The 22862-nt window shown below is 60.8% G+C and overlaps 2 protein-coding genes across 5 annotated transcripts; both read left to right on the forward strand.

Moving 5' to 3' along the window:
* The first annotated feature begins 809 nt into the window (after positions 1-809).
* ODAD1 (outer dynein arm docking complex subunit 1) lies at positions 810-11546 on the forward strand. 3 transcript variants are annotated; one of them, XM_074937471.1, is made up of 15 exons: positions 810-959; positions 1602-1680; positions 2882-2981; positions 3956-4145; positions 6953-7075; positions 7438-7551; positions 8068-8135; positions 8656-8843; positions 8987-9121; positions 9355-9437; positions 9828-9996; positions 10324-10487; positions 10928-11031; positions 11229-11307; positions 11415-11546. In XM_074937471.1, exons 2-15 carry the CDS (start codon positions 1614-1616, stop codon positions 11448-11450), a joined length of 1620 nt encoding a protein of 539 aa, XP_074793572.1. In that variant the 5' UTR covers positions 810-959; positions 1602-1613; the 3' UTR covers positions 11451-11546. The 3 variants fall into 3 exon arrangements, with proteins under 3 accessions (XP_074793572.1, XP_074793574.1, XP_074793575.1); XM_074937473.1 differs by lacking the exon at positions 810-959 and having other exon boundaries at positions 1599-1680; XM_074937474.1 differs by lacking the exon at positions 810-959 and having other exon boundaries at positions 2882-2985; positions 11415-11544.
* MYADM (myeloid associated differentiation marker) lies at positions 11490-21563 on the forward strand. Of its 2 annotated transcripts, none has more exons than XM_074937479.1 (2): positions 11490-11565; positions 19905-21563. In XM_074937479.1, exon 2 carries the CDS (start codon positions 19916-19918, stop codon positions 20819-20821), a length of 906 nt encoding a protein of 301 aa, XP_074793580.1. In that variant the 5' UTR covers positions 11490-11565; positions 19905-19915; the 3' UTR covers positions 20822-21563. The 2 variants fall into 2 exon arrangements, with proteins under 2 accessions (XP_074793580.1, XP_074793579.1); XM_074937478.1 differs by lacking the exon at positions 11490-11565 and adding an exon at positions 16505-16631.
* Positions 21564-22862: the final 1299 nt, after the last annotated feature.

The raw sequence follows: 22862 nt of genomic DNA on the forward strand, positions 1-22862 counted from the left end.
TGCTGTAGCTGGGGTGTAGCGGGAGCTTCTGGGGCCATGGTCAGATGGGACGGTGTCTTGGTGTAACCTGATGTGTCTTTGGGGTAATTGGGCCTTGGCGTGACCTGATGGTGTATTGGCATGACAGGAGGGGGCAAACATGGGACAGAGTCTTAGTGTGGCCTGAGGGCGCTGAGGTGAAATGAAACAACCCCGAGCAGCAATGGCGCCCCCTGTGGTCGTGACAGAACAGCCATCCCATCGGGACACAGAACCACTGGGGAAGGGGGCAGTGTCAAGTGTCCTCCCTCACCCCGTGGCCCCAGCTCTGCTGTCCCTTGGCTCCTCCCCCACATCCTGGCATCCCCCACCCCAGCAGGACCCCACCCCAACCTGCCATCCCTGGTACAGGCACCTGGGGGCTCCCTGGCTTGGAAATAAATACCTCCTGAGTCCCTGTTCATCCTTCCATCGCACCCCTCTAACCACTAGGTCCCACTTCCCTCCCAGAGCGGGGATAGAACCCAGGAGTCCTGGCTCCCAGCCCTCCGTCCCCCCGTGCAGTGTAGACATTCTGCATGGCTGGGGGCAGGAGGGATGGGGGTGTGTTTGTGGTTGGAGTGGGGTGGGGAGGGGGGAGAGGGGATGGGTGTGGGGTGGAGTGGAGTGGGGGAAAGGGAGGTGGGGGGTTGGTGGGGGGAATAAAGAGGATTTTCCAGCATGGCTCTCCTGTTCCCCCTAATCTGACACGCCCTCCTTTTCTCCTCCCAGGGCTCTGTCCTCTCCCCTCATTGGCTGAGGTATTTCTGCTTCTTGGAGACGGTTGCTAACAACTCGGGCAGTGCAGGGTAGTGGGGACTGGGATGCTGGCAGGCGAGGAGAGGCCAGGCGTGATCCCCGCACCTCCCTGTGCCTGGCACGGGCTGCGCTCCCCCCGAGCCCACTGACCATCCCCCCCGGACTGGCTGCCGGAGAGTGAGGTAAATCCCTGCACCCAAGGGTGGGGAGTACTGGGGCTAGGAAGGAAATTGGATCCCAGATCTCCCCCCACCCTGAACCTTCCCCCCAAACTCTCCCCTGAGCCTCCAAACCTTCTCCCCAACTCACCACCGACCCCTGAACTTTCCCCCTAAAATCTCGCCTGAGCCCCCCGAACCTTCCCCCAAAACTTGCCCTGACCACCTGAACCTGCCCCTAGCCACAGAATAAACCACCTGATCCTTTGCTCCCAAATGACCGCCTCCCAAACTCCACAGTTCCCTGAACCTTCCCCCCCAATCCCACCCCACCAACTCCTTAAACCCTCCTAGCCCCTATGCACCAACCCCATGCCTTCTCCAGCCCCTCCAAAGCGCGAGGTGGGGAATGGGGGCGGCGTTAGCCTCGGCTCGCGACGCCCCACCCCAGAATCAGCCACATGCCTGACAGCGCCCCCAGAGCCTCAGGAGGTTACCCTCTCTCCTGATGCCCCAGTGCTGGGCTGGGCACCCCCGGCGTGCCCCCAATGTCCAGCCGCACCCCCTGCACCCCCATCTCTCTCTGGGCCGTGGCAGCCGGGATCCAGTTAAAAGCCCTCTCTCTCTCTCCTCATTGTTCTTTCTTGGCCACCTGTTGGCGAGGAGGAGGAGGAGAAGATGCCACTGCACCGATCCGCCTCAAGTACCCGCTCGGAGGGCAGCGACCTGGACCTAGAGGGCATCGGTAATGGCTCTGCCCCAGGGCTTTGTGGGAAGTCTACGGGTTGGCATCTCCTGGTTGCCAGCAGACAGAATGGGAGCTACCCCACGTGGCCCCGCCCCCTGTACTCTGCCCCCCAGTGCCCATGTGTGGCCCCTTCTCCGTGCTCTGCCCCCTGGTACCCACCCCATGGCCTTCCCGCCCCATGCACTCTGCATGGCCCTACCCCCAGCATGGCCCCATGCCCAATACTGCTGTGTGGCCCCACCCCGTTCTCTGGCTCCAGTGCCCCGCAGCATGGTCCCCCGCCCCCACAGCCTGTTGTTCCAGTGCCACATGGGGCTCCCTACTCATGACCCTACCACTCTGGTGCCCTCCCTGTTTTCTCTCCCTGCCCCACATCTCTGTCTGATCCCTGCCCCGTGCCCTCGGTCCCAGGAGCTGGTGGTAACAATACCCTGGCCCTCCCAGCACTACCCCATCAGCCCAGCCAGGGCAAGGGGTTCCCCCCCACGCTGGGGGACATGTCCTTCCCTGCCAGGATGCCAGAGGCTGTGGGGAAGGCATGTGGGAGGGGGGCAGCAGGGCTGGTGGCCAGAGGACCAATCCTGCGTCTGGGGATGGGGGCAGCACCTCACTTAGCCAGATCACTGCACTTAACGGACTTTGGATTGACCCCAGGGGGCTGAGATCAGAACCTGGTCCTGCCCCCATTGCAAACAGGAGTGACTCCAGATTGACCCCAGAGGGCTGAGATCAGAACCTGGCTCTGTCCCCATTGCAGTCAGGAGTGACTCTGGATTGGCCCCGAGGGGGGTTGGGGCTGAGATCAGAACCCGGCCCTGCCCTCTGCCTTTAGTCCCTCCGATCCCCAGATATCCCACCCCCAACTCTGTCCTGGCCTGGGGCATTGTCCCATCGCTGGGATGAGGCCAACGCTTCACTCCAAGATGTGGAACCTTGGAAGTGGGACCTTGGTATGATAAGGGGTCTTGGCATGATGGGATGGGGTATTGACATGACAGGGTGAGGCCATGGCAGACCTTGGCATGACATGATGGGGCCTTGGCGTGATGGGGCATGGCCTTGGTGTGATGTCACGGGGCCTTGGCGTGACAAGACAAAGAATCTTGGCCTCAGATGACAAAGGCCTCAGACTCGTCTGCTGCCTTCTCTAACTATTCCCTTCCCCCCTTTTCTGACCCCCCCCATCTCACGCCCCCAGCCGAGAGTGAGCTGGCCAAGCTGCAGCGCCAGTTCCGGCTGCTAGCGGGCGACCGCCATGCCTACACCCTGCAGTCCCAGGAGACCATCCGCAAGCAGCTGTAGGTACCCCCCTGCGGTCCCTGGGGCCAGGGTCACCGGGCTAGGGCAGGAGACCCGAGAATGATCCCTGGGGCTCAGGTCACCGAGCTGGGGCAGGAAACCTGGGAATTATCCCTGAGAGCAGGGTCACTGGGCTGTGGGGAGGGGCCTGGGAATGATCCCCGGGGGTGGGATCACTAGGTTAGGGGGAGGGACCCAGGAAAGATCCCAGGGGTTGGGGTCACTAGGCTGGGGGGCAGGTTCAACACACAAACCTATACAACGCAACGAACACTCCCCTCACACTGTAACACAGACTGACACACTCCCCTCTGCACACTGATGCGTTATTGATGTAACACTCAGCCCCCTAACAACCCACTTGGACCTAGCAACACTCCCCACCACCACACACACACACACACTAGGCTGAGTCACTGCCCTCTGCCCCCCCATTCCTCCCATGCTCACACTCGCTCGGACGAGATCAAACACACTGGATCACACACAGTGGATCACACAGATGCATACAGTCAGACAAGCTCACACTAGATCACACTCGCACACTTGAACACCCACACTCTCACATTAGATCAAACCGTAGCTTACACACAAACCAGGTGACCCAGACTCACCTGCCCACAAGATCCCATGTTAGATCTCACTTGCACACAACACTGTGCAGACACTAGATCACACAAGATCCGGCCAACACATGACGGATCACCATAGATCACACACGAGATCTCTCTGACACCCACCAGATCACGCACACACCATCTCCCACCTGATCCTGCACACTGACACCCACCAGATCATACACACAATCACACACACTAGCTCCACACCCTCCAGTAGCTCCAGCCCCTGCCGCCTCCGCTTACCCTCCACCCTGCGCCATGGGGCCCCACCACTGCCACCATCCGGCGCTGCCCACCATCCGGCGCCTCTCCCTGCCCCCCATCTCTGCTGGACACCCTGGTGTCTCCGGCAGGGCCGACCTGCAACGGCTAGAGAAGGAGCGGGAGGGGCTGCTGCGGGAGCTGCGGGTGGCAGAGGGCCGTGCCAACAGGCAGCGGGAGCAGGAGAAGGCTGGCAGCCTGCGTGCCCTGCTGCGACACCAGGACCAGGTGGAGGAGCAGGCGGCCACGGAGAGGAGGACGGTGGCCCAGCTAGACCATGAGGTACCATTGGCCTGGGAGGGTGGTGTAGTGGTTAGAGCAGAGGGGCTGAGAGCCAGGATTCCAGGGTTCTCTCCCTGGCTCTGGAAGGGGAGTGGGATCTAATGGTTAGAGCAGGGGGGCTGGGAATCAGGACACCTGGGTTCTCTCCTGGCTCGGGGATGGGAGTGGGGCTGCGGCAATCAGACTGTGTCCCTGGCAGGGCTCCCCCTTCTCCTGTTCCCTGGTGAGTGGACAGGATGGGGTGGGGTTGGAGGGGAGGCTTGGGGTGGCTCTTTCTCTATCCCACAATGCTATGTGGGGAATTACCCACAAGGCCTTGAACGATTTCAGAAAGGGGAACTAAACATAAATGAGGAGGTTAGTGAAACAGAAATGAAAAGGTACAGTGCCAAAAATAAAATCCCTGCAAGCTGCATGGAAACTTTTTAAAGACACCATAATAGAGGCTCAACTTAAATGTATACCCCAATTTAAAAAGCATAGTAAGAGATCCAAAAAAGAGCCACCGTGGTTAAACAACAGAATAAAAGAAGCAGTGAGAGGCAAAAAGGCATCCGTTAAAAAGTGGAAGATAAATCCTAATGAGTAAAATAGAAAAGAGCATAAACTCTGGCAAATGAAGTGTAAAAATATAATTAAAAAAACCAAAAAAGAATTTGAAGAACAGCTAGCCAAAGACTCCAAAAGTAATAGCAAATTTTTTTTAAAATACATCAGACGCAGAAAGCCTGCTAAACAACCAGTGGGGCCACTGGACGATCGAGATGCTAAAGGAGCACTCAAAGACGATAAGGCCATTTCAGAGAAACTAACTGAATTCTTTGCATTGGTCTTCACTCTTGAGGATGTGAGGGAGATTCCCAAACCCGAGCCATTCTTTTTGGGTGACAGATCTGAGTAACTGTCCCAAATTGAGGTGTCATTAGAGGAGGTTTTGGAACAAATTGATAAACTAAACAGTAATGAGTCACCAGGACCAGATGGTATTCACCCAAGAGTTCTGAAGGAACTCAAATATGAAATTGCAGGACTACTAACTGTCATCTGTTACCTATCATTTAAATCAGCTTCTGTACCAAATGACTGGAGGATAGCTAATGTGACACCAATTTTTAAAAAGGGCTCCGGAGGTGACCCTGGCAATTACAGGCCAGTAAGCCTGACTTCAATACCGGGCAAACTGGTTGAAACTATCGTAAAGAACAAAATTGTCAGACACATAGATGAACATAACTTGTTGGGAAATAGTCAACATGGTTTTTGTAAAGGGAAATCATGCCTCACCAATCTACTAGAATTCTTTGAGGGGGTCAACAAACATGTGGACAAGGGGGATCCGGTGGCGATAGTGTACTTAGATTTTCAGAAAGCCTTCGACAAGCTCCCTCACCAAAGGCTCTTAAGCAAAATAAGCAGTCATGGGATAAGAGGGAAGGTTCTGTCATGGATTGGTAACTGGTTAAAAGATAGGAAACAAAGGGTAGGAATAAATGGTCAATTTTCAGAATGGAGAGAGGTAAATAGTGGTGTCCCCCAGGGGTCTGTACTGGGCCCAGTCCTATTTAACATATTCATAAACAATCTGGAAAAAGGGGTAAACAGTGAGGTGGCAAAATTTGCAGATGATACAAAACTACTCAAGATAGTTAAGTCCCAGGCAGACTGCGAAGAGCTACAAAAGGATCTCACAAAACTGGGTGACTGGGCAACAAAATGGCAGATGAAATTTAATGTTGATAAATGCAAAGTAATGCACGTTGGAAACCATAATCCTAACTATACATATACAATGATGGGGTCTAAATTAGCTGTTACCGCTCAAGAAAGAGATCTTGGAGTCATTGTGGAGAGTTCTCTGAGATCATCCACTCAGTGCGCAGCGGCAGTCAAAGAAGCGAACAGAATGTTGGGAATCATCGAGAAAGGGATAGATGATAAGACAGAAAATCTCATATCGCCTCTATATAAATCCATGGTACGCCCACACCTTGAATACTGCGTGCAGATGTGGTTGCCCCATCTCAAAAAAGATAGATTGGAATTGGAAAAGGTTCAGAAAAGGGCAATAAAAATGATGAGGGGTATAGAACGGCTTCCGTATGAGAAGAGTTTAATAAAACGGGGACTTTTCAGCTTGGAAAAGAGGCGACTAAGGGGGAATATGATAGAGGTCTATAAATCATGAGTGGTATAAAGTAAAGAAGGAAGTGTTATTTACTCCTTCTCATAATACAAAAACAAGGGGCACCAAATGAAATTAATAGGTAGCAGGTTTAAAACAAACACAAGAAAGTATTTTTTCACGCAGCACACTGTCAACCTCTGGAACTCCTTGCCAGAGAGTGTTGTGAAGGCCAATACTATAAGGGGGTTCAAAAGGGAGCTAGATAGATTCATGGAGGATAGGTGCATCAATGGCTATTAGCCAGGATGGACAGGAATGGTGTCCCTAGCCTCTGTTTGCCAGAAGCTGGGATTGGGTGACAGGGCATAGATCACTTGATGATAACCTGTCTCTTCATTCCCTTTGGGGCACCTGGCACTGGCCACTGTCAGAGAACAGGATACTGGGCTTGATGGACCTTTGATATGACCCAGTATGGCCATTCTTATGATGCTACGGTGCATCCCAGCATGCTCTGGGACAGAGCCTGGGGGATCAGGCTAGGAGGCCCCCCTTCCTCTCTCCATCCCAAAGGGCACTGCTGGGCATCACCCAGAAACTCTTGGGGGTGCTATGGGGCACCCCAGGCGGTGAGACCATGGGACTTGGGCTGTGGTTCCTAACGGTGTATCCCCACTGGCAGATCCGGAGCTGGGAGAAGCGGCTGGCGGGGCTGGCGAAGCAGGTGGGCAGCACAGGAGTCAGCCAGCGGCACAAGGCCCAGGGCCAGAGGAGGGTGCGCACCCTGGAGAACCAGTTGGACAAGGTGAGGGGGGGTAGGGCTGTCACTGCCAGAGGGGGGCCTAGTGGTTAGAGCAGGGGGGGGGCTGGGTTCTATCCCAAGCTCTGGGAGGAGAGTGGGGTCTAGTGGTTAGAGCAGGGGGCTGGGAGCCAGGACACTTGGGTTCTCTCTCGGGGAGGGGAGTGGGGGCTAGTGGTTAGAGTGGAGGGTAGGGGGGACAGGAGCCACGACGCCTGGGTTCTCTCCTGGCTCGGGGAGGGGACTAGGGTGTCGTTGCCGGCCCTAGGGAGCGAGGCTGTGTTCCATGTTGGGCGGCTCCGCCAGGTGTCTGGGCCCTCGGGGGGGGCTAATGCCAGCATCCCCGCTTCTTGTCCCCCGCATGTCAGGCATCAGCCCGGTTCAACTCCCAGCTGACGCTGAACGCCGGCCTGCGCGAGGAGCTGGAGACCCTGCGTATCGAACGTGGGCGCTTCGAACACCTCTACCGCAGGCTGGAGAGGGTGAGAGCTCAGCCAGGGAGCCAGGACGTCTGGGTTCTCTCCCCGGCTTAGGGGTGGGGAGTGGGGTCTAATGGTTAGAGCCGGTGGTGGTGGCTGTTAACCCCGTCTTTCCCTTCATGGTTCGAGCTGCACGGACCCCCTGCACCAGGCCTGTCACATGGTGACCAGGGATCCATCAGGCCCCACCAAGCCCAGCATGGGAAACTGAGGCACCAATGGGCACCACTGGGAGGAGCACACAGAGTTTGGCCCCACCCACCAGTAGGGCTGGTGATGCACATAAAATGAAGAATTGTGGTTGTCTGATGCTGGCCCCAGTGGGAAGTAGGCATGGAATGGAGGGATCTAACTGGCCAACAAAGGTCTTGTTAAGAAATTGGTGTGGGATGGAGAGGTCTGATTGGCCAGAACGGAGGGATTTGATTGGCTGACAGAGATCCCACTGTGACACAGGGCCAGAACGGAGGGAACTGATTGGCTGCCAGAAGCCCATGACCTTCTCCCCTTGATTCCCAGGAGCTGCAGGAGACGCGGAAAGCCATTGGAGCCGTGATTGACTCCTCCTCCTCGGCCTTTGATGCTAGGTAGGGCCCCAGGGCACCCCCTGCTGGCCCAACGGTGCCCCCTGCTGGCCCTGGCGCCTCCTGCTGGACACCTGGTGCCAAGGAGACCCACAGCAATCCCTCGTGTCCCCAGGGTGCCCCTCTGCTGGCGCCACAACTTCCCCCCCCACCCGCTGCTCCGTGCACTCAGGATCGGCCATCCCATCCGCGCACATGTCATGAGCCTGTCTGATCTTGCCCCAGGGTACTGTCCCCTCCAGCAGCAGCCAAGGGCTAGACGGGCTGCAGAGACTGAGCCCCCCTGCACCCTCCATGGGGCCCCGGAAAGGGCAGGGTTGGCCGGGGTCTTGGTATCTCCTACTGTATAGAGTGAGGGAGCCAGGACCCCTGGGCTCTCTCCCTGGCTCTGGGAGGGCATTGGGATCTAGTGGTTAGAGGGAGGGTGGGGTTTGGGAGCCAGGATGCCTGGGTTCTGTCCAGGGCTTTGCAGGCTGTCTGTGGGCAGGGTACCCACTTCTATTGCTCCCCTCCCCTCCTACAGGGACGAGGCCCAGACCAAGCTGGGGCAGCTGCGGGAGAAGGCGGAGAAGGACCTGGCCCAGTATGGGGCCGAGATGAAGGAGCTGCAGCGGGTTCTGGACCACGACCGGCGCTTACGTCGCTTCCTGGACATCAAGGTGCAGGAGCGGACGTTCACCCAGGAGGCGCTGGAGGCCAAGCGCAAGAGAGGTACTAGCTAGGACGCCTGGGTTTTCTCCTGGCTCTGGGAGGGGAATGGGGTCTAGTGGTTTAGAACAGGGGGGCTGGGAGCCAGGACACCTAGGTTTGGTGGCTGAGGGGCGCTGACCGTGTCCGGTTTACTCCCCGTTCAGAGCAAGAGGAGGCCGAGGGGAAACACCGGGACCCCAGGGAGGAGCTGCTGGAATCCTATGAAACTGCCTTTAAGGAGATTCAACAGCTGACAGGGGAGGACGACCTGGATGTGCTGGTGGAGAAATTCATAGCAGGTGAGGGGCACCAGGGGATGCTCCGGGGACACAGGGCCTTTCCCCTGCAGGGGGCGCTGGCTCTGATCCAGCCCCAGGGTGGGGGGCTCTCTCTCCAGTCCGAGGGCTGGGGTCTGTTAGGCTGGCTCTGGTGGAAATGGAGGGGTGTGTCGGGGGAGATGCCTTTCTGGTCGGGAGGGAGGGTCTGTGGAGTTTCTTCAGCCAGGGGCTCTGACGCTCCTTCCCCCTCCCAGTTGAGGACCGGAATTTCGCCCAGTTCAACTACGTCAATGAGCAGAACAACGAGCTGGAGCGACTGGGGGAGCGAATCACCCAGGTGAGAGGGGCCTGCCCCCAACACCCTCCAGGGCTCTGCCCCCTATAGACAGCCCTGCCACCCACTCTCCCCCATCATAGGCACTATTCCCCATTGACCACAAGCATCCTGCTCCCCCAGAAAGCCCTGCATCCTCCCAACTCCTCTCCAGGGCCCTCTGCACCATGGACTGTCCTGCCCGCCACTCCCCCCCATAGTGGCACTGCCCCCCATAGACAACCTTGCTCACTCTGTCCCCCGTGGCTCTGCCACCTGGGGCCCTGTCCCCCATAGACAGCCCTGCTGCCTTCCATGGCGGTGCCAAATTCCCCCCCCCCCGGAGGGCCACGCCTGGCACTGCATGCCCTCCCCGCTCCTGTGCCCTCCCTGTACCCTTCTGCTGCCTCCCAGGTGCGCCGGGAGATCCAGGAGGCACAGGCCCAGGAGCAGCAGGAGCAGCAGGAGCAGTGGGCGCAGACCCTGGCACTGGAGATGCAGCAGGAGGCTGTCGTGCAGGAGGCCCAGGAGCTGCTGAGCAAAGAGAAGGTGGTCAGGAAAACCCTGGAACAGCTCAAAGAGGGTACGGAGCCGGGGAGGAGGGTGGGGTTTGGGGTCCCGGGACCCCCATCGCCTCTGTAAGCCAGGGGTAGAACCCACGAGTCCCGGATCCCAGCCCCCTGCTCTAACCACTGGACCCAAATCCCCTCCCAGGGCTGGGGAGAGAACGCAGGAGCCCTGACTCCCAGCCCCCCTGCTCCACTAACCACTAGACCCCACTCCCCTCCCAGAGCCAACGGTAGAAGGAACCCAGGAGTCCTGGCTCCCAGCCCCCGCTCTGACCCACCAGCTCCCCTCCCTAAGCTATGGGTAGAACCCAGGCATCTCGGCTGTCTGTCTGTCCTGGCAGGGATCAGGTCGCTGTTCAGGAAGCTGGACTGTCAGTGCTCGGAGCTGGATTTGGCGCTGGGGGGCTCGGCTGTGGTGCAGGACAGGAACATCTCCGTGTTCCTGGGTCTCCTGGAGCAGCGGGCCCACGAGCTGTTGGCCATGCGCTCCTACCTGGCCTCCAAGGTACGGGCAGCTGGGATGGGGGGAGGCGGGGTTCTGCACAGGGGTGTGCTGGGGGGTAGGACGTTGTGGATGGGGTGAAGCTGGGGTGGGAACTGTACTGGCAACCGTGGTGGGGGATGGGACGTGGCATGAGGGGGCAGGGAGGGGGGAGTTGGGAGATGGGATGGGGAAACCAGGGGCAGGGGATTTGTGCTGGTGGAGGGATCGTGGGGGTGGGATGGGGCAGAGGGGGCAGGTCTGTGTCAGGTGGGAGGAAGTGTGGAGGTTGGTGCTCGGGGGATCCGTCCCAGGTGGGAGGGAGCAGGGAGTGGGATGGGGTGGGGGTATGTGTGCTGGAGCAGGGATCAGGGGGACGGGATGGTCCGAGGGAGTTGTGGGGGGGCAGGAGGTGAGCCCCCCCACCTCCAGACCATCCCCCAACCATTTCCCCCTCCCCCCAGAATTACGATCTGCCCTACCACCCCGAAGAGACGGCTCGACTGCTCCTGGGGCAGATGGTGGGTTATGCCCCCAAAGCGTACCCCCTGCGGCCCCCCACTGCTGGGTAAGCACCATGCCCCCAACCCCCTACAACCATGGGATCGGGGTGGGGGTTCCCACCCACAGCACATATGGTCTAGAAAGACCTGACCCAGTAGAGCTGGGGGGCTGGGAGCCAGGACTCCTGGGTTCTATCTTCCGCAGGAGGCAGTGGGGTTCACACATACTTAGCCCCCTCATTCTCTTTCTCTCCCCCTGCAGGGAGGAATATGAAGCTGGGACTGAGGAAGAAGAACGACCCCTCACCCACAGTGAACTGAGAGACCGCATCCTCCGGGAGGTGAGTGGGGCCTAGTGGTTAGAGCAGAGGGGCTGGGCGCCATGACTCCTGGGTTCCCCCCCCCCCAGTTCTTCCTGAAACAAGCTATCTCGTTTGCCTCCCCACAGGTGCTGAGCAAGGAGGAGACACCGTCGCACAAGTAGACCCAGTACACCGAGCCGGGGGGGCTGCGGGCGGCTGGGGGGGCCCGGCACCCCATGGAGGCCTGAGGCCGGGGCTGGGGTCGGAGCTGGGTCTCCTGTGACAAATAGCATCCCGGTCAGACTCCTGTAGTGTGTGCTGCTTCCCCCCACCCCATGGTCCCCTCTTTCTCTGCCTTTCCCCCCATCCCTGTCCCCACTCGGCGCTGTCCTGGGGCTGGATTCCACCTCTGCCCTCTTCCAGTTGAATGCACCCCGCCACCATCGTCCCCTCTGCCTTCCCAGGCTGCCTGTCCCCCTAGATCTGGGGGAGCCGTGGGGGGAACCCCCAATACTGATGCCCACAGCAGGTCAAGCTGCCCCCCTTTCCATCTGCTGAAGTGGCCGGTTCCTTTGGCCCGACAGCAGGGAGTGGGTGTGGGGGGGGGCGTTGCAAGGTGAGACACTCCCGCTGTCCCCCCAAAACCACACCCCCGCTCTGGGAATCTTGTCTAATCTTCAGGTCTCTCCCGCCAATCAATCATGGATGGAAGCTCGTTAATTTCACACTCTGAAATTGATGTGCTCCAGATGCCCGATACCGCCCCCCCCATGCACACCATGTCCCCCCACATACCACAGCCAGATGGTCTCCAAGGAGCATGCCCAGATGTGGAGCGAGGATGCCCCCTCCCGGTGAGATGGAAATTTCTCTCCCCACCCTCCCCCGAACCAGGAGAGGGCAGACCCCCAACCCCAAAGTGGAGGATGCTGCGTGGGAATCAGTGGCGGGATTGTATCAGTGGAGGGATGGAATCGGCAATAAACCCCACAAGGTTGTATTGTGTGAAACAGTGCTGCCCCCTGCCGGGCGTTTGTGTGAGCTCCCCACGCCCTGGGATGTGGCCCCTCTGGGGTGGGGTGCAGGGGCTGGTTATCTGGGGACCCCTCACCCGGCGCTGGGATGCGGCCCCTCTGGGGTGGGGTGCAGGGGCTGGTTATCTGGGGACCCCTCGCCCGGCCCTGGGATGTGGCCCCTCTGGGGTGGGGTGCGGGGGCTGGGTATATGGGGACCCCTGGCTTGATGTCCCCTAGCACTGCACTGGGGCCAGCGCTGATGGCCAGAGCAGAGCACCCCCTATGGAGCCCCTGCCCCGCTCCCTGCCGCCCAGAATCTCCCAGAGCCAGTTAGCGAACCCAGGAGTCCTGGCTCGCTGTCCCTGCTGTAACCAAGGGGCTGAGGGGAGGGGGCCCCAGGAGAGCCGCTGAAAGGTGTTGGCTGCTTCTTGCAATGCCGGCTCTGGCCACAGGAGGCAGCTCTGCCCCAGTAATGGGGCAGGTCCTGACAAGAGGGGAAAGGCCCCATGTCTCGTTTTCTGCCAGCCCCCACAGGGGAGAGGCCCTCAGCCCCATTCCCTGCCCCGCCACTTCCAGGGAGCTTTGGGCCCGGGCTGGGGGGTGAATGAACCTTCTGTTCCCTGCTGCCACCAAGGAAAGGGGAAGTGGAACCAGCGGCTGCCTTGTGGAGGGAGCGTGGGGGGTGGGGCGGATTGGCGAGTGGGGGGGCGGAGGGGCTGGGAATTTTCTTTTCAGGGGGGCTCCTCCTGGCTTGCAGCGCTAAAAGGCAGCTCAGAGCGCTCTGTTGGTTCCCAGGCTCCTCCTGCTCTAACCCACTCCCCTCCCAGAGCCGGGGAGAGAACCCAGGAGTCCTGGCTCCCAGCCCCCCCTGCTCTAACCACTAGACCCTGCCCCCCTCCCAGAGCCGGGGAGAGAACCCAGGAGTCCTGGCTCCCAGCCCCCCCTGCTCTAACCACTAGACCCTGCCCCCCTCCCAGAGCCGGGGAGAGAACCCAGGAGTCCTGGCTCCCAGCCCCCCCTGCTCTAACCACTAGACCCTGCCCCCCTCCCAGAGCCGGGGAGAGAACCCAGGAGTCCTGGCTCCCAGCCCCCCCCCCCTCCGCTCTAACCACTAGACCCTGCCCCCTCTGCCGCGCTGGCAGGGGGAGGGGCCCTCTAGGGGTCAGGACGGGTGTTATCAAACTGTGGGTCTCGACCCCGTTGTCATGGGGTCGCCAGGGCTGGCGTTAGGTGCCGTAATTGTCGTTGTCAGAAGCGGGTCGGGGTGCGGGACGTGTGAAAACCCCTGTGTCAGGTGATGGAAGTTGGGGGCGGCACTAGGGTTGTCTGGGCAACCAAATATTGAGATCCGGGAGGGGCGGGGCCTCCTGTGGGACATCCCTGCATTGGGGGAGGGGCGCTGCTGTCCCCCCTGCCCCGCCCGCTGGTGGCAGAAGCTGAGCCAGATGTGGAGTGCAGCTGTGCGCAGCGGGGAGCCCCTCCCCCTCCCGTCACCATGGGAACAAAAAACAGTCCCCCCCAAACACAGCTCCAGCCTGTGGGGCACTGCTGCGGGGAAGCTCGCAGCGCCGGAGTCCCGGCTTGGGCACCGCTGGGGGGACTGATGCAGAAGTGATGTGACACTTACCGCAAAGACAGGAAACACCTTTGTTCTCTGAGCAACGCCAAAGCAACCTTCCGGCAGGCCCCGGCCCTGCACAGCACCCTCTCTGGATCGCTCCCTTTCCCCCTCTCTGCCCCAGATCTGCCCCCGGGGCCCATCCACCCTGGTATTGGTATCCTGCCCCTCGGATCCGCCCCGGGGCCCATCCACCCCGCTGTCCTGCCCCTCGGATCCACCCCCGGGGCCCATCCACCCCGGTGTCCTGTCCCTCGGATCCGCCCCGGGGCCCATCCACCCCGGTGTCCTGCCCCTCGGATCTGCCCCGGGGCCCATCCACCCCGCTGTCCTGCCCCTCGGATCCGCCCCGGGGCCCATCCACCCCGGTGTCCTCCCCTCGGATCTGCCCCGGGGCCCATCCACCCCGGTGTCCTGCCCCTCGGATCCACCCCCGGGGCCCATCCACCCCAGTGTCCTGCCCCTCGGATCCACCCCCGGGGCCCATCCACCCCGGTATTGGTATCCTGCCCCTCGGATCCGCCCCGGGGCCCATCCACCCCGGTGTCCTCCCCTCGGATCTGCCCCGGGGCCCATCCACCCCGCTGTCCTGCCCCTCGGATCCACCCCCGGGGCCCATCCACCCCAGTGTCCTGCCCCTCGGATCCACCCCCGGGGCCCATCCACCCCGGTATTGGTATCCTGCCCCTCGGATCCGCCCCGGGGCCCATCCACCCCACTGTCCTGCCCCTCAGATCCGCCCCGGGGCCCATCCACCCCGGTGTCCTGTCCCTCGGATCCACCCCCGGGGCCCATCCACCCCGCTGTCCTGCCCCTCAGATCCGCCCCGGGGCCCATCCACCCCGCTGTCCTGCCCCTCGGATCCGCCCCGGGGCCCATCCACCCCGCTGTCCTGCCCCTCGGATCCACCCCCGGGGCCCATCCACCCCACTGTCCTGCCCCTCGGATCTGCCCCGGGGCTCATCCACCCCGCTGTCCTGCCCCTCGGATCCGCCCCGGGGCCCATCCACCCCGCTGTCCTGCCCCTCGGATCCACCCCCGGGGCCCATCCACCCCGGTGTCCTGCCCCTCGGATCCGCCCCGGGGCCCATCCACCCCGCTGTCCTGCCCCTCGGATCCACCCCCGGGGCCCATCCACCCCGGTGTCCTGCCCCTCGGATCCACCCCGGGGCCCATCCACCCCGCTGTCCTGCCCCTCGGATCCGCCCCGGGGCCCATCCACCCCGCTGTCCTGCCCCTCGGATCCGCCCCGGGGCCCATCCACCCCGCTGTCCTGCCCCTCGGATCCACCCCCGGGGCCCATCCACCCCGGTATTGGTATCCTGCCCCTCGGATCCGCCCCGGGGCCCATCCACCCCGCTGTCCTGCCCCTCGGATCCGCCCCGGGGCCCATCCACCCCGCTGTCCTGCCCCTCGGATCCACCCCCGGGGCCCATCCACCCCGCTGTCCTGCCCCTCGGATCCGCCCCGGGGCCCATCCACCCCGCTGTCCTGCCCCTCGGATCCGCCCCGGGGCCCATCCACCCCGGTGTCCTGCCCCTCGGATCTGCCCCGGGGCCCATCCACCCCGCTGTCCTGCCCCTCGGATCCACCCCCAGGGCCCATCCACCCCGGTGTCCTGCCCTGCCCCTCGGATCCACTCCTGTATCCTGCCCCCTCCCAGAGCACCCGCCACACACATCCCCTTAGGGTGAATCTCCCCCATCCCTCTCGGACCCTTCTGAAATGGTTGATGTTTCTGGGCGGGATAGGGTGTGTGCAGGGGAAGGGTTGGTGCGGAGCTCTGGGGTGCATGGGGAGGGGGTGCATGTGGGGGGCGCTGGGGGTGGGGAGCTCTCAGATATGGGGGGGCTCTGTGTATGGAGTGTGGGGAGCTCTGGGGTGCATGGGGACCGGGGTGCATGTGGGGGCGCTGGGGGTTGGGAGCTCTGGGCTATGGGGCTCTGTGTGCATGGGGAGGGTGGGAGCTCTGGGGTATGGGGGGTGGTGTACATGGGGGGGTGGGAGCTCTGGAGTATGATGGGGGGCTGTGGGAGCTCTGGGGGATGGGGGGCTGTGTGCGGGGGGGCTGGGAGCTCTGGGGCACGGGGGGCTGTGTGCATGGGGGTGGGGCGCTCTGGGGTACGGGGGGCTGTGTGTATGGTGGGGTGGGGAGCTCTGGGGTATGGGGGGGTGTACATGGGGGGTGGGAGCTCTGGAGTGTGATGGGGGGCTGTGGGAGCTCTGGGGCACGGGGGGCTGTGTGTATGGTGGGGTGGGGAGCTCTGGGGTATGGGGGGGTGTACATGGGGGGTGGGAGCTCTGGAGTATGATGGGGGGCTGTGGGAGCTCTGGGGCACGGGGGGCTGTGTGTATGGTGGGGAGCTCTGGGGTGTGTCTGCCGAGGCGAGGGGAGACGGGGGAACATGGGGGGGACACGGGCAGGGGGTTATGTCCCTAGTCCAGGCAGTCCATGCCCGGGGGTCCCGTCTCTGCCTGTGGGGTGGGGCGGGGAGGGCAGGGGAGGGGCGGGGACACACACACTGTCCCACCCTCCCCGGGGTGGCACGTGGCCGCCGCTGTCCCGGCTGGGCTGGGCGGGGTGTCTGCCCCCGCCCGGAGCGGAGAGACCCCCCCCTTTCCCCGCCCAGCCCAGTGCTTCAAAATTTCCGCAGCTAGCGCGCAGCGGAGGAACCAGCGCCCCAGATCCGCTCCAGCCCCCCAGCCGCCTCTCCGGGCCCCCCAGCGAGGTAAATACCCTGCTCCATGCGTCCCCCCCCGCCCCCCAGCTTCCTACACATCGCGCCTAGAGCGTAATGGAAACGTGTCTGGGGGACTCCCCGGCTCTGGGAGCGGGGTGTGGGGGGGGGTCACACTCGGTGTGGGGCTTGGATCGGAACCGAGGAGTTATTTTGGGGGGGTGGTGGTGAGCGGATCTTTTTGGGGGTCCAGCACAATGTGGAGTTTGGGGGTATCACCGTTTTGGGGAGGCTGTGGGGAGGATGAGGGGTGTGTGGCTTGGGAGGATTTCTGGGGGCTGGGTCAGAAAGTGAGGGGTTTAGTGGGGGGTGAGTGGAGTACGGGGGGGGGCTGCAGTGGGTGGGATGACCCTGTTCTCTCGTGGATTGAAGGGGCCGGATGTGATTTGAGGGTGGGGGGATTTGGTCCCTCCGTGGGGGGTTGCCACACCCTGTGGATGGCAGTTTATTCCAGGCAGCTCAGGGTCCAGCCACACCCTGTCTGCACTGAAATTTGGGGGCGGGGACTGTCAAACCTGGCGTGCAGGATTTGTGGGGCTACCCCTCTGTCCCCTCCAAAAAACCCCACCACAGGACACTGCCCCCATGCCTCTTAACATATCCCCCCCATAGCGATTTTGGCCCATCACTGGGGTAAATATTTTGCCGGGGGGGTTACCCCATTAAAAGGAGGGAGCTGTAGACTCTCAGCCCCCCGGAAGAGGGAATTGTGGGGGGAATGACTGTGACCCCATATATTTCATCCCCTGACCTCCCGGCCCCTTGAGTGACATGGGCGGGGTGGGGGGGTCACGGCTGGGGGAAGGAGTTTACCAGGCAGTGTCTGTCTGTCGCACTGGCAGGTGGGCCCTGCAGGGGCTGGTGGGGTGTGTCCGTCTGTCCCGCTGCCCCCTACAGGGAGGGCTCAGAGCTGCCCCTGCTCAGGTGGGGTGGAGGTTGCACAACATGGCAATGCAGGAGCCCCTCCAGGCGGGTTCTGTGGGCTAGGGTGAGAGAAGTGTGGGCTAGTGGTTAGAGTGGGTGGGGCCCCGGCATCAGCAGGGTTGTATAGAAAGCCGAGACCTGGATTTCCCGCGGCTGAGCAGGGCCAGTGCCGAGGGAGGCGTAAATCGAAATGTTGGCGAAGGGGGGTGGTGGCTTTCGTCCGGGCTGGTGGCACTCTGGGGAGCCGCTGCCCTGGGCCAGCGCCGGGCGCCCGTAGGGCGCTCGGTGCAGGAAGGCGTGGGGTCGTGAGCCCCGCTTCCCAGCTGGGGAAACAGAGACATGGAGCGGGGTAGTGGCTCGCCCCAGGTAGCCCAGCAAAGCAGTAACAGAGCCAGGGAATGGATCCAGGAGTCCTGGCGCCCAGCCCCTGCTCTAACCCCTAGACCCCACTGCCTGCACAGGGGCAGGACAGAACCCAGGCATCCTGGAGCTCTCGCCCTTCCAGGCCTGCGCCCAAGGCCCTGAAATGCCGACGTGAGGTGGAAAATAACATGCCGGGGTTGGGTTTTCTCTAGGCCTTATAAGGGCAGCGGCTGCAGGCTGCCCCCCGCCCCCTCAGTCACCCCCCTCACTGCCCTTCCCCCCCTCCCTTTGCCCCTCCTCTCTGGCCCCCAGCCCAGCACTATCCGAGAGACCAAGGGAGCAGCTCTGAGACAGACAATCACTGGTCTAGTGGGTTGGTTGGTTGGTTGCGGGGGCGGGGGGCGGGGCTGGGAGCCAGGACTCCTGGGTTCCATGGTCAGGGAGGAGCAGGGCTCCCAGCCCAGTTGCCTAGTTTCTTCCCAGGCAGAGCAGGATCTAGTGTCTGGCCCCCAGCATCGTGGGCAGGGCTGGGGCAGGGTGAGTCTCCCGTCTGCCAGGCACCCGCACAGCGGATCTATGCTAGGGAGGGACCGAGAGGAAATGACAGGGCACCGTTAACCGCCTTCACCATCACTCCGGCTGTCAGTGTCTAATGAACTTGACTGACTCATTGGTTCTCCCAGCCCCTCCTCTCCTCGGAGGTGGGGAAACTGAGGCAGGCAGAGGGGACGGAGTGGTCAGAGGGTGCGCAGTGTGTCGGGGTAGAACCCGGGAGTCCTGGCTCCCAGCGCTCCCCCCTGCCCCACTCTAACCACTAGACCCTCCTCCCCTACCATCAGCTGGGCCCACTACTCCACTGTGGGGGAACCCCAGGACTGGGGTATGGGAACAGGTCTCCCTTCCAGCGTCCGGCTCTCAGTTCCTCCCTGCCCCCCCCCGTCATAAACCATGTGGGGCCCGTTAACCCCCCCCCAGTTCAATCTGAAGGTTCCTGGCCTGCCCCAGGGACTGAGAGGTGGGAGGGGCTGTAAGCCTTTCACCCCCGCATCCAAGCAAGCGGGGGGGGGGCAGTGGGTGGAAGCTGGGGGGGAGGAAGTGGGGGCAGCACTGGGTGGCAGCGGGGCATATTGGGTAGCGGCCGTCTGACCGCTTGGTTTTGGGGGAGGGGACCTAAGTGTATCCCCCCCCCCGCTTCCCTGACAGGATATTTCTAGGCCTGGCTGAGCAGTTCCAGCTGTTGGAGTTGGGGGCTGGGGGCGTCGGCTCCCAGGACCCGGGCGGGGCCGGAGCAGGGGGCGGCGTCGGCTCCCAGGACTGGTGGCGGGGGATCTTTCCCTCTGTGAATTTGCCCTATGCCTGGCAGTGCCCCTGGGGTGGCTTGGACCCATCCCCCTCTCTGCCACGCAGCCTCAGGGGGCCCCCATCAAGCACCCATCTTCCTGTCCCAGCCCAGAGCCCTCCGTCACTCCTTCGTTCAGCCGCTTTCTTCCTCCATCTCCCTTTCTCCTCCCCACCCGATTCATGGTACAGAGATGCACACTCCCACCTCCCCGTGCTCTCACCACTAGCCCCCACTCCCCGCTCAGAGCTGGGGAGAGAGCCCAGGAGTCCTGGCCCCCAGCCCCCTCTCCTCAAGTTTTTCAGCCTGGCACTCCCCACAGGGCACTTGGGTCACGAACCCCAGGGTCAGCTCAGCCGGGCGCTGCCGGCGACTGGGGATGGGGCGTCCGCCTCGGACCAGAGGCACAGAAACGGCCCCCCTATTTCGTGTGTGTGTCTGTTCCTGCTGCCCCCTGCTGGAGCGGCTGGGCTCTGCGTGTGTCTGACGCCCCCGGCTGCGGAGACAGGCCCTGGGGGGTGGGGGTGGGTGTGTCCCTGCTGCCCCCTGCTGGAGTGGATGGAGATTGCCCGGCTCTGTGCATATGCCGGATTCCCGTAACACGCCCTGACTCTCTCCCCCCATCTCCTCCTCCCCAGGTGACCCCGCCATGCCGATCCAGCGCACCAAGTCCGTGGGCAACACGCAGGCCCTGACCTCCCAGGTGGGCATTGTCCGCCTGCTGGAGGCGCTCTTCGCCTGCGTCACCTTCAGCCTGGTGGTGCACGAGGGGGGCTGGCACAACCGTAACGGAGACTGGTGCATGTTCTGCTGGTGCTTCTGCTTCGCCGTGACGCTGCTGGTGCTGGTGGTGGAGTTCGTGGGGCTCCAGCACCGCATGCCCGTCTCCTGGAAGAACTTCCCCATCACCTTCGCCATGTACGCCACCCTCATGTGCCTCTCGGCCTCCGTCATCTACCCGGTCACCCACATCCAGAACAGCCACGTCACTGGCAAAACCAAGGACTACCGCATCGCTGCCACCGTCTTCTCCTGCCTCACCTGCCTGGCCTACTCGGTGGAGGTGACCATGACCCGGGCCAAGCCGGGTGAGGTGACGGGCTACATGGCCACCGTGCCCGGGCTGCTGAAGGTGGTGGAGACATTCGTGGCTTGCATCATCTTTGTCTTCATCAGCGAGCCGGTCTCCTACGACCGCCATGAGGCGCTGAAGTGGTGCCTGGCCGTCTACTGCATCTGCTTCATCCTCTCGCTGGTGGTCATTGTGCTGTGCATCGGGGAGTGCACCGGCTGGCTGCCCTGTGCCTTCAACAAGTTCCTAAGTGGCTACACGCTGCTGGCCGTGCTCATGTACGCCACGGCCACCGTCATCTGGCCCATCTACAGCTTCGACCGCAAGCAGGGCGGTGAGCCGCGCCGGCCCTCCTCCTGCCACAGCCACAGCTTCTGCTCCTGGGATAAGTTGGTGGCCATTGCTGTGCTGACGGCCATCAACCTGCTGGTCTACCTGGCCGACCTGGTGTACTCCGCCCGGCTCATCTTCATCCAGGCCTAGTCGCCGGGGGCTGCTGGACCGGCTGAGTGCTGGGGACAAGGGCTGGTCCCCCACCGGGTTCTCTGGATTTCATCTGTCTGTTTTGCCCCCTCATTCATTTATTTTTTCTTTTATTTTCTTTCCTTTTTCTTTATCCTTTTTCTCTTTCATTTATTGTCTTTATCTTTATTTCTTTTTTCTTTATCCTTCTCTCTTTGATTCTTTCTTTCTTTTTCTTTCTTTTGTGCTTTTCCTTTCTCATAATTATTCATTTTTTCTTTTTCTATTTCATTTACTGTCTTTATCTTTCCTTGATTCTTTTCCTTTATCCCTCTTATTCTTTCTTATTTCTTTGCTCTCTTTCTTTCATTTCCTCTCATTAATTCATTTATTCTTTCCTGTCATGTATTTATTTGTTTATTTTCTTTCTCTCTCTTTCGATTGTTCTCCTTTATTCCTTCTTTTCTTGGAGCTCTCTCTCTCACTTTCTTTTCTTTCTCTTGGTCTTTTGTTCTTTTTCTCTCATTTATTTTCTCACTTTCATTCTTTTTCCTTCTTCTTTTCTCCCCCCTCTCCTCCTCTCCAGCATTCCCCGTCCTGGCATACCCACTCCCTTGTAAAAAGTGTTATCCTTTTTGCCTTAGCCTGGCCCTCTAAGAAGCCCGTTGGTTCCCCTCCACAGTGGTTGGGGGGCGGGAGTGGGGGAGGAATCATGGCTAATCACCGGCCATTCTATGCCTTTTATCCAGCGGGAGCTGCAGCAGATGAAAGATCGGTGGCCTGACCAGCAGGGCCCAGTGGGCGCCGGAGCCTTTAAACCCAGCACCTCCAATCCCAGCAGAAGTAGAGGGAGAAACAGTGGGGAGGGCGGGAAAGAGGTGAGGACTCCTCTTTAATGGAAATATTTGTCTGGAGGTTAAAAATGCTTGCCTGCCAGAGTCTTAAAGGTAATGGGTGCACTCTGGCACCTTCCTAAGAAAAAGCCACCAGTGGTTAAACAGCATGCAGCCTTTAATGAAAATATTTGTCTGGAGGTCAGAAATTCTTGCCTGCTGGAGTCTTAAAGGTAAATCACCGAATCAGCCCTCTAGCTGGAAATTAAAAAAAAAAACAAAAACAAAAACCCCATTTGCTTGGTTCTTGAATATTTATCCAGGGGTTTTAAATAGTCCTGCCGGCCATTATCTTAAAGGTGATGTTGCCGGATCCGTGCCTCACAGTGCTAGAATGTAGCTAGCTGCTTACATCGGTCCAGTCTCTCTCTTTGTATCATTCATCTGGGTTTTTTTATACATCTATTTTTTACACTGGTATAAAAGCAGACAAAAAGTATTATGGTCTTTGTTGCAAGTGTTTGTGTCACAATTGACCTAGCAAATTATGGGGCGGGGGGAGTTTATATACGTATAAATATATAGAGAGAAAATGGGAAGTAACAATAAATGACTGAAAGGTACTTTGTGTTTGTCTGTCGTCTCTCCTGTTTAGAGCTTTGCTGATAAGGATAAGCTGGGGTTATCCTGACAAAACGGCTCAGGGGGACGGGGAATGGGGCATGGGGCCTTTCCCCTCTAGGGGGCGCCAGCTCCCATCCGGCCCCATGGCAGGGACTTGCTGGCTCAGGGGGTGGGCAATGGGGCCTTTTCCCTCTAGGGAGCGCTGGCTTTGATCCTGCCCAAGAATTGGGGGGCAGGCTGGCTGGTGGGGTGAACACAGAAGAGGGGGCATGTGGGGCAGCCCCCCATCAGTGAAAGGCTTGTTTCTCTGCTGAGGCTGAGGCTGGGCGTGGGGACGGGACGGGCGTCCGGCCCAGTGGAAATTCCAGCTCAGAGCTCCGTTTCCGCTGTGGAGAGCTCTCTGAACGCAGCTGTTGTTGCATAGGGATGGGCCGGGGGAAGACCCAGAGAGAGGATATGTCACCATCTCCCGTGCTGGCAACTCCAGTCACCACACTGGGACGCGCAGAGGCCCACGCCCCGCCCCAGAGGCGGCCGCTTCTCAGCCCTGGACAAGGGGTCCGCATATACCCAGCCCCCACCGCACCCCAGAGGTGGCCGCGTCC

The sequence above is a fragment of the Natator depressus genome, chromosome 23, assembly GCF_965152275.1.
Source record: "Natator depressus isolate rNatDep1 chromosome 23, rNatDep2.hap1, whole genome shotgun sequence".
Lineage (NCBI taxonomy): Eukaryota > Metazoa > Chordata > Testudines > Cheloniidae > Natator > Natator depressus.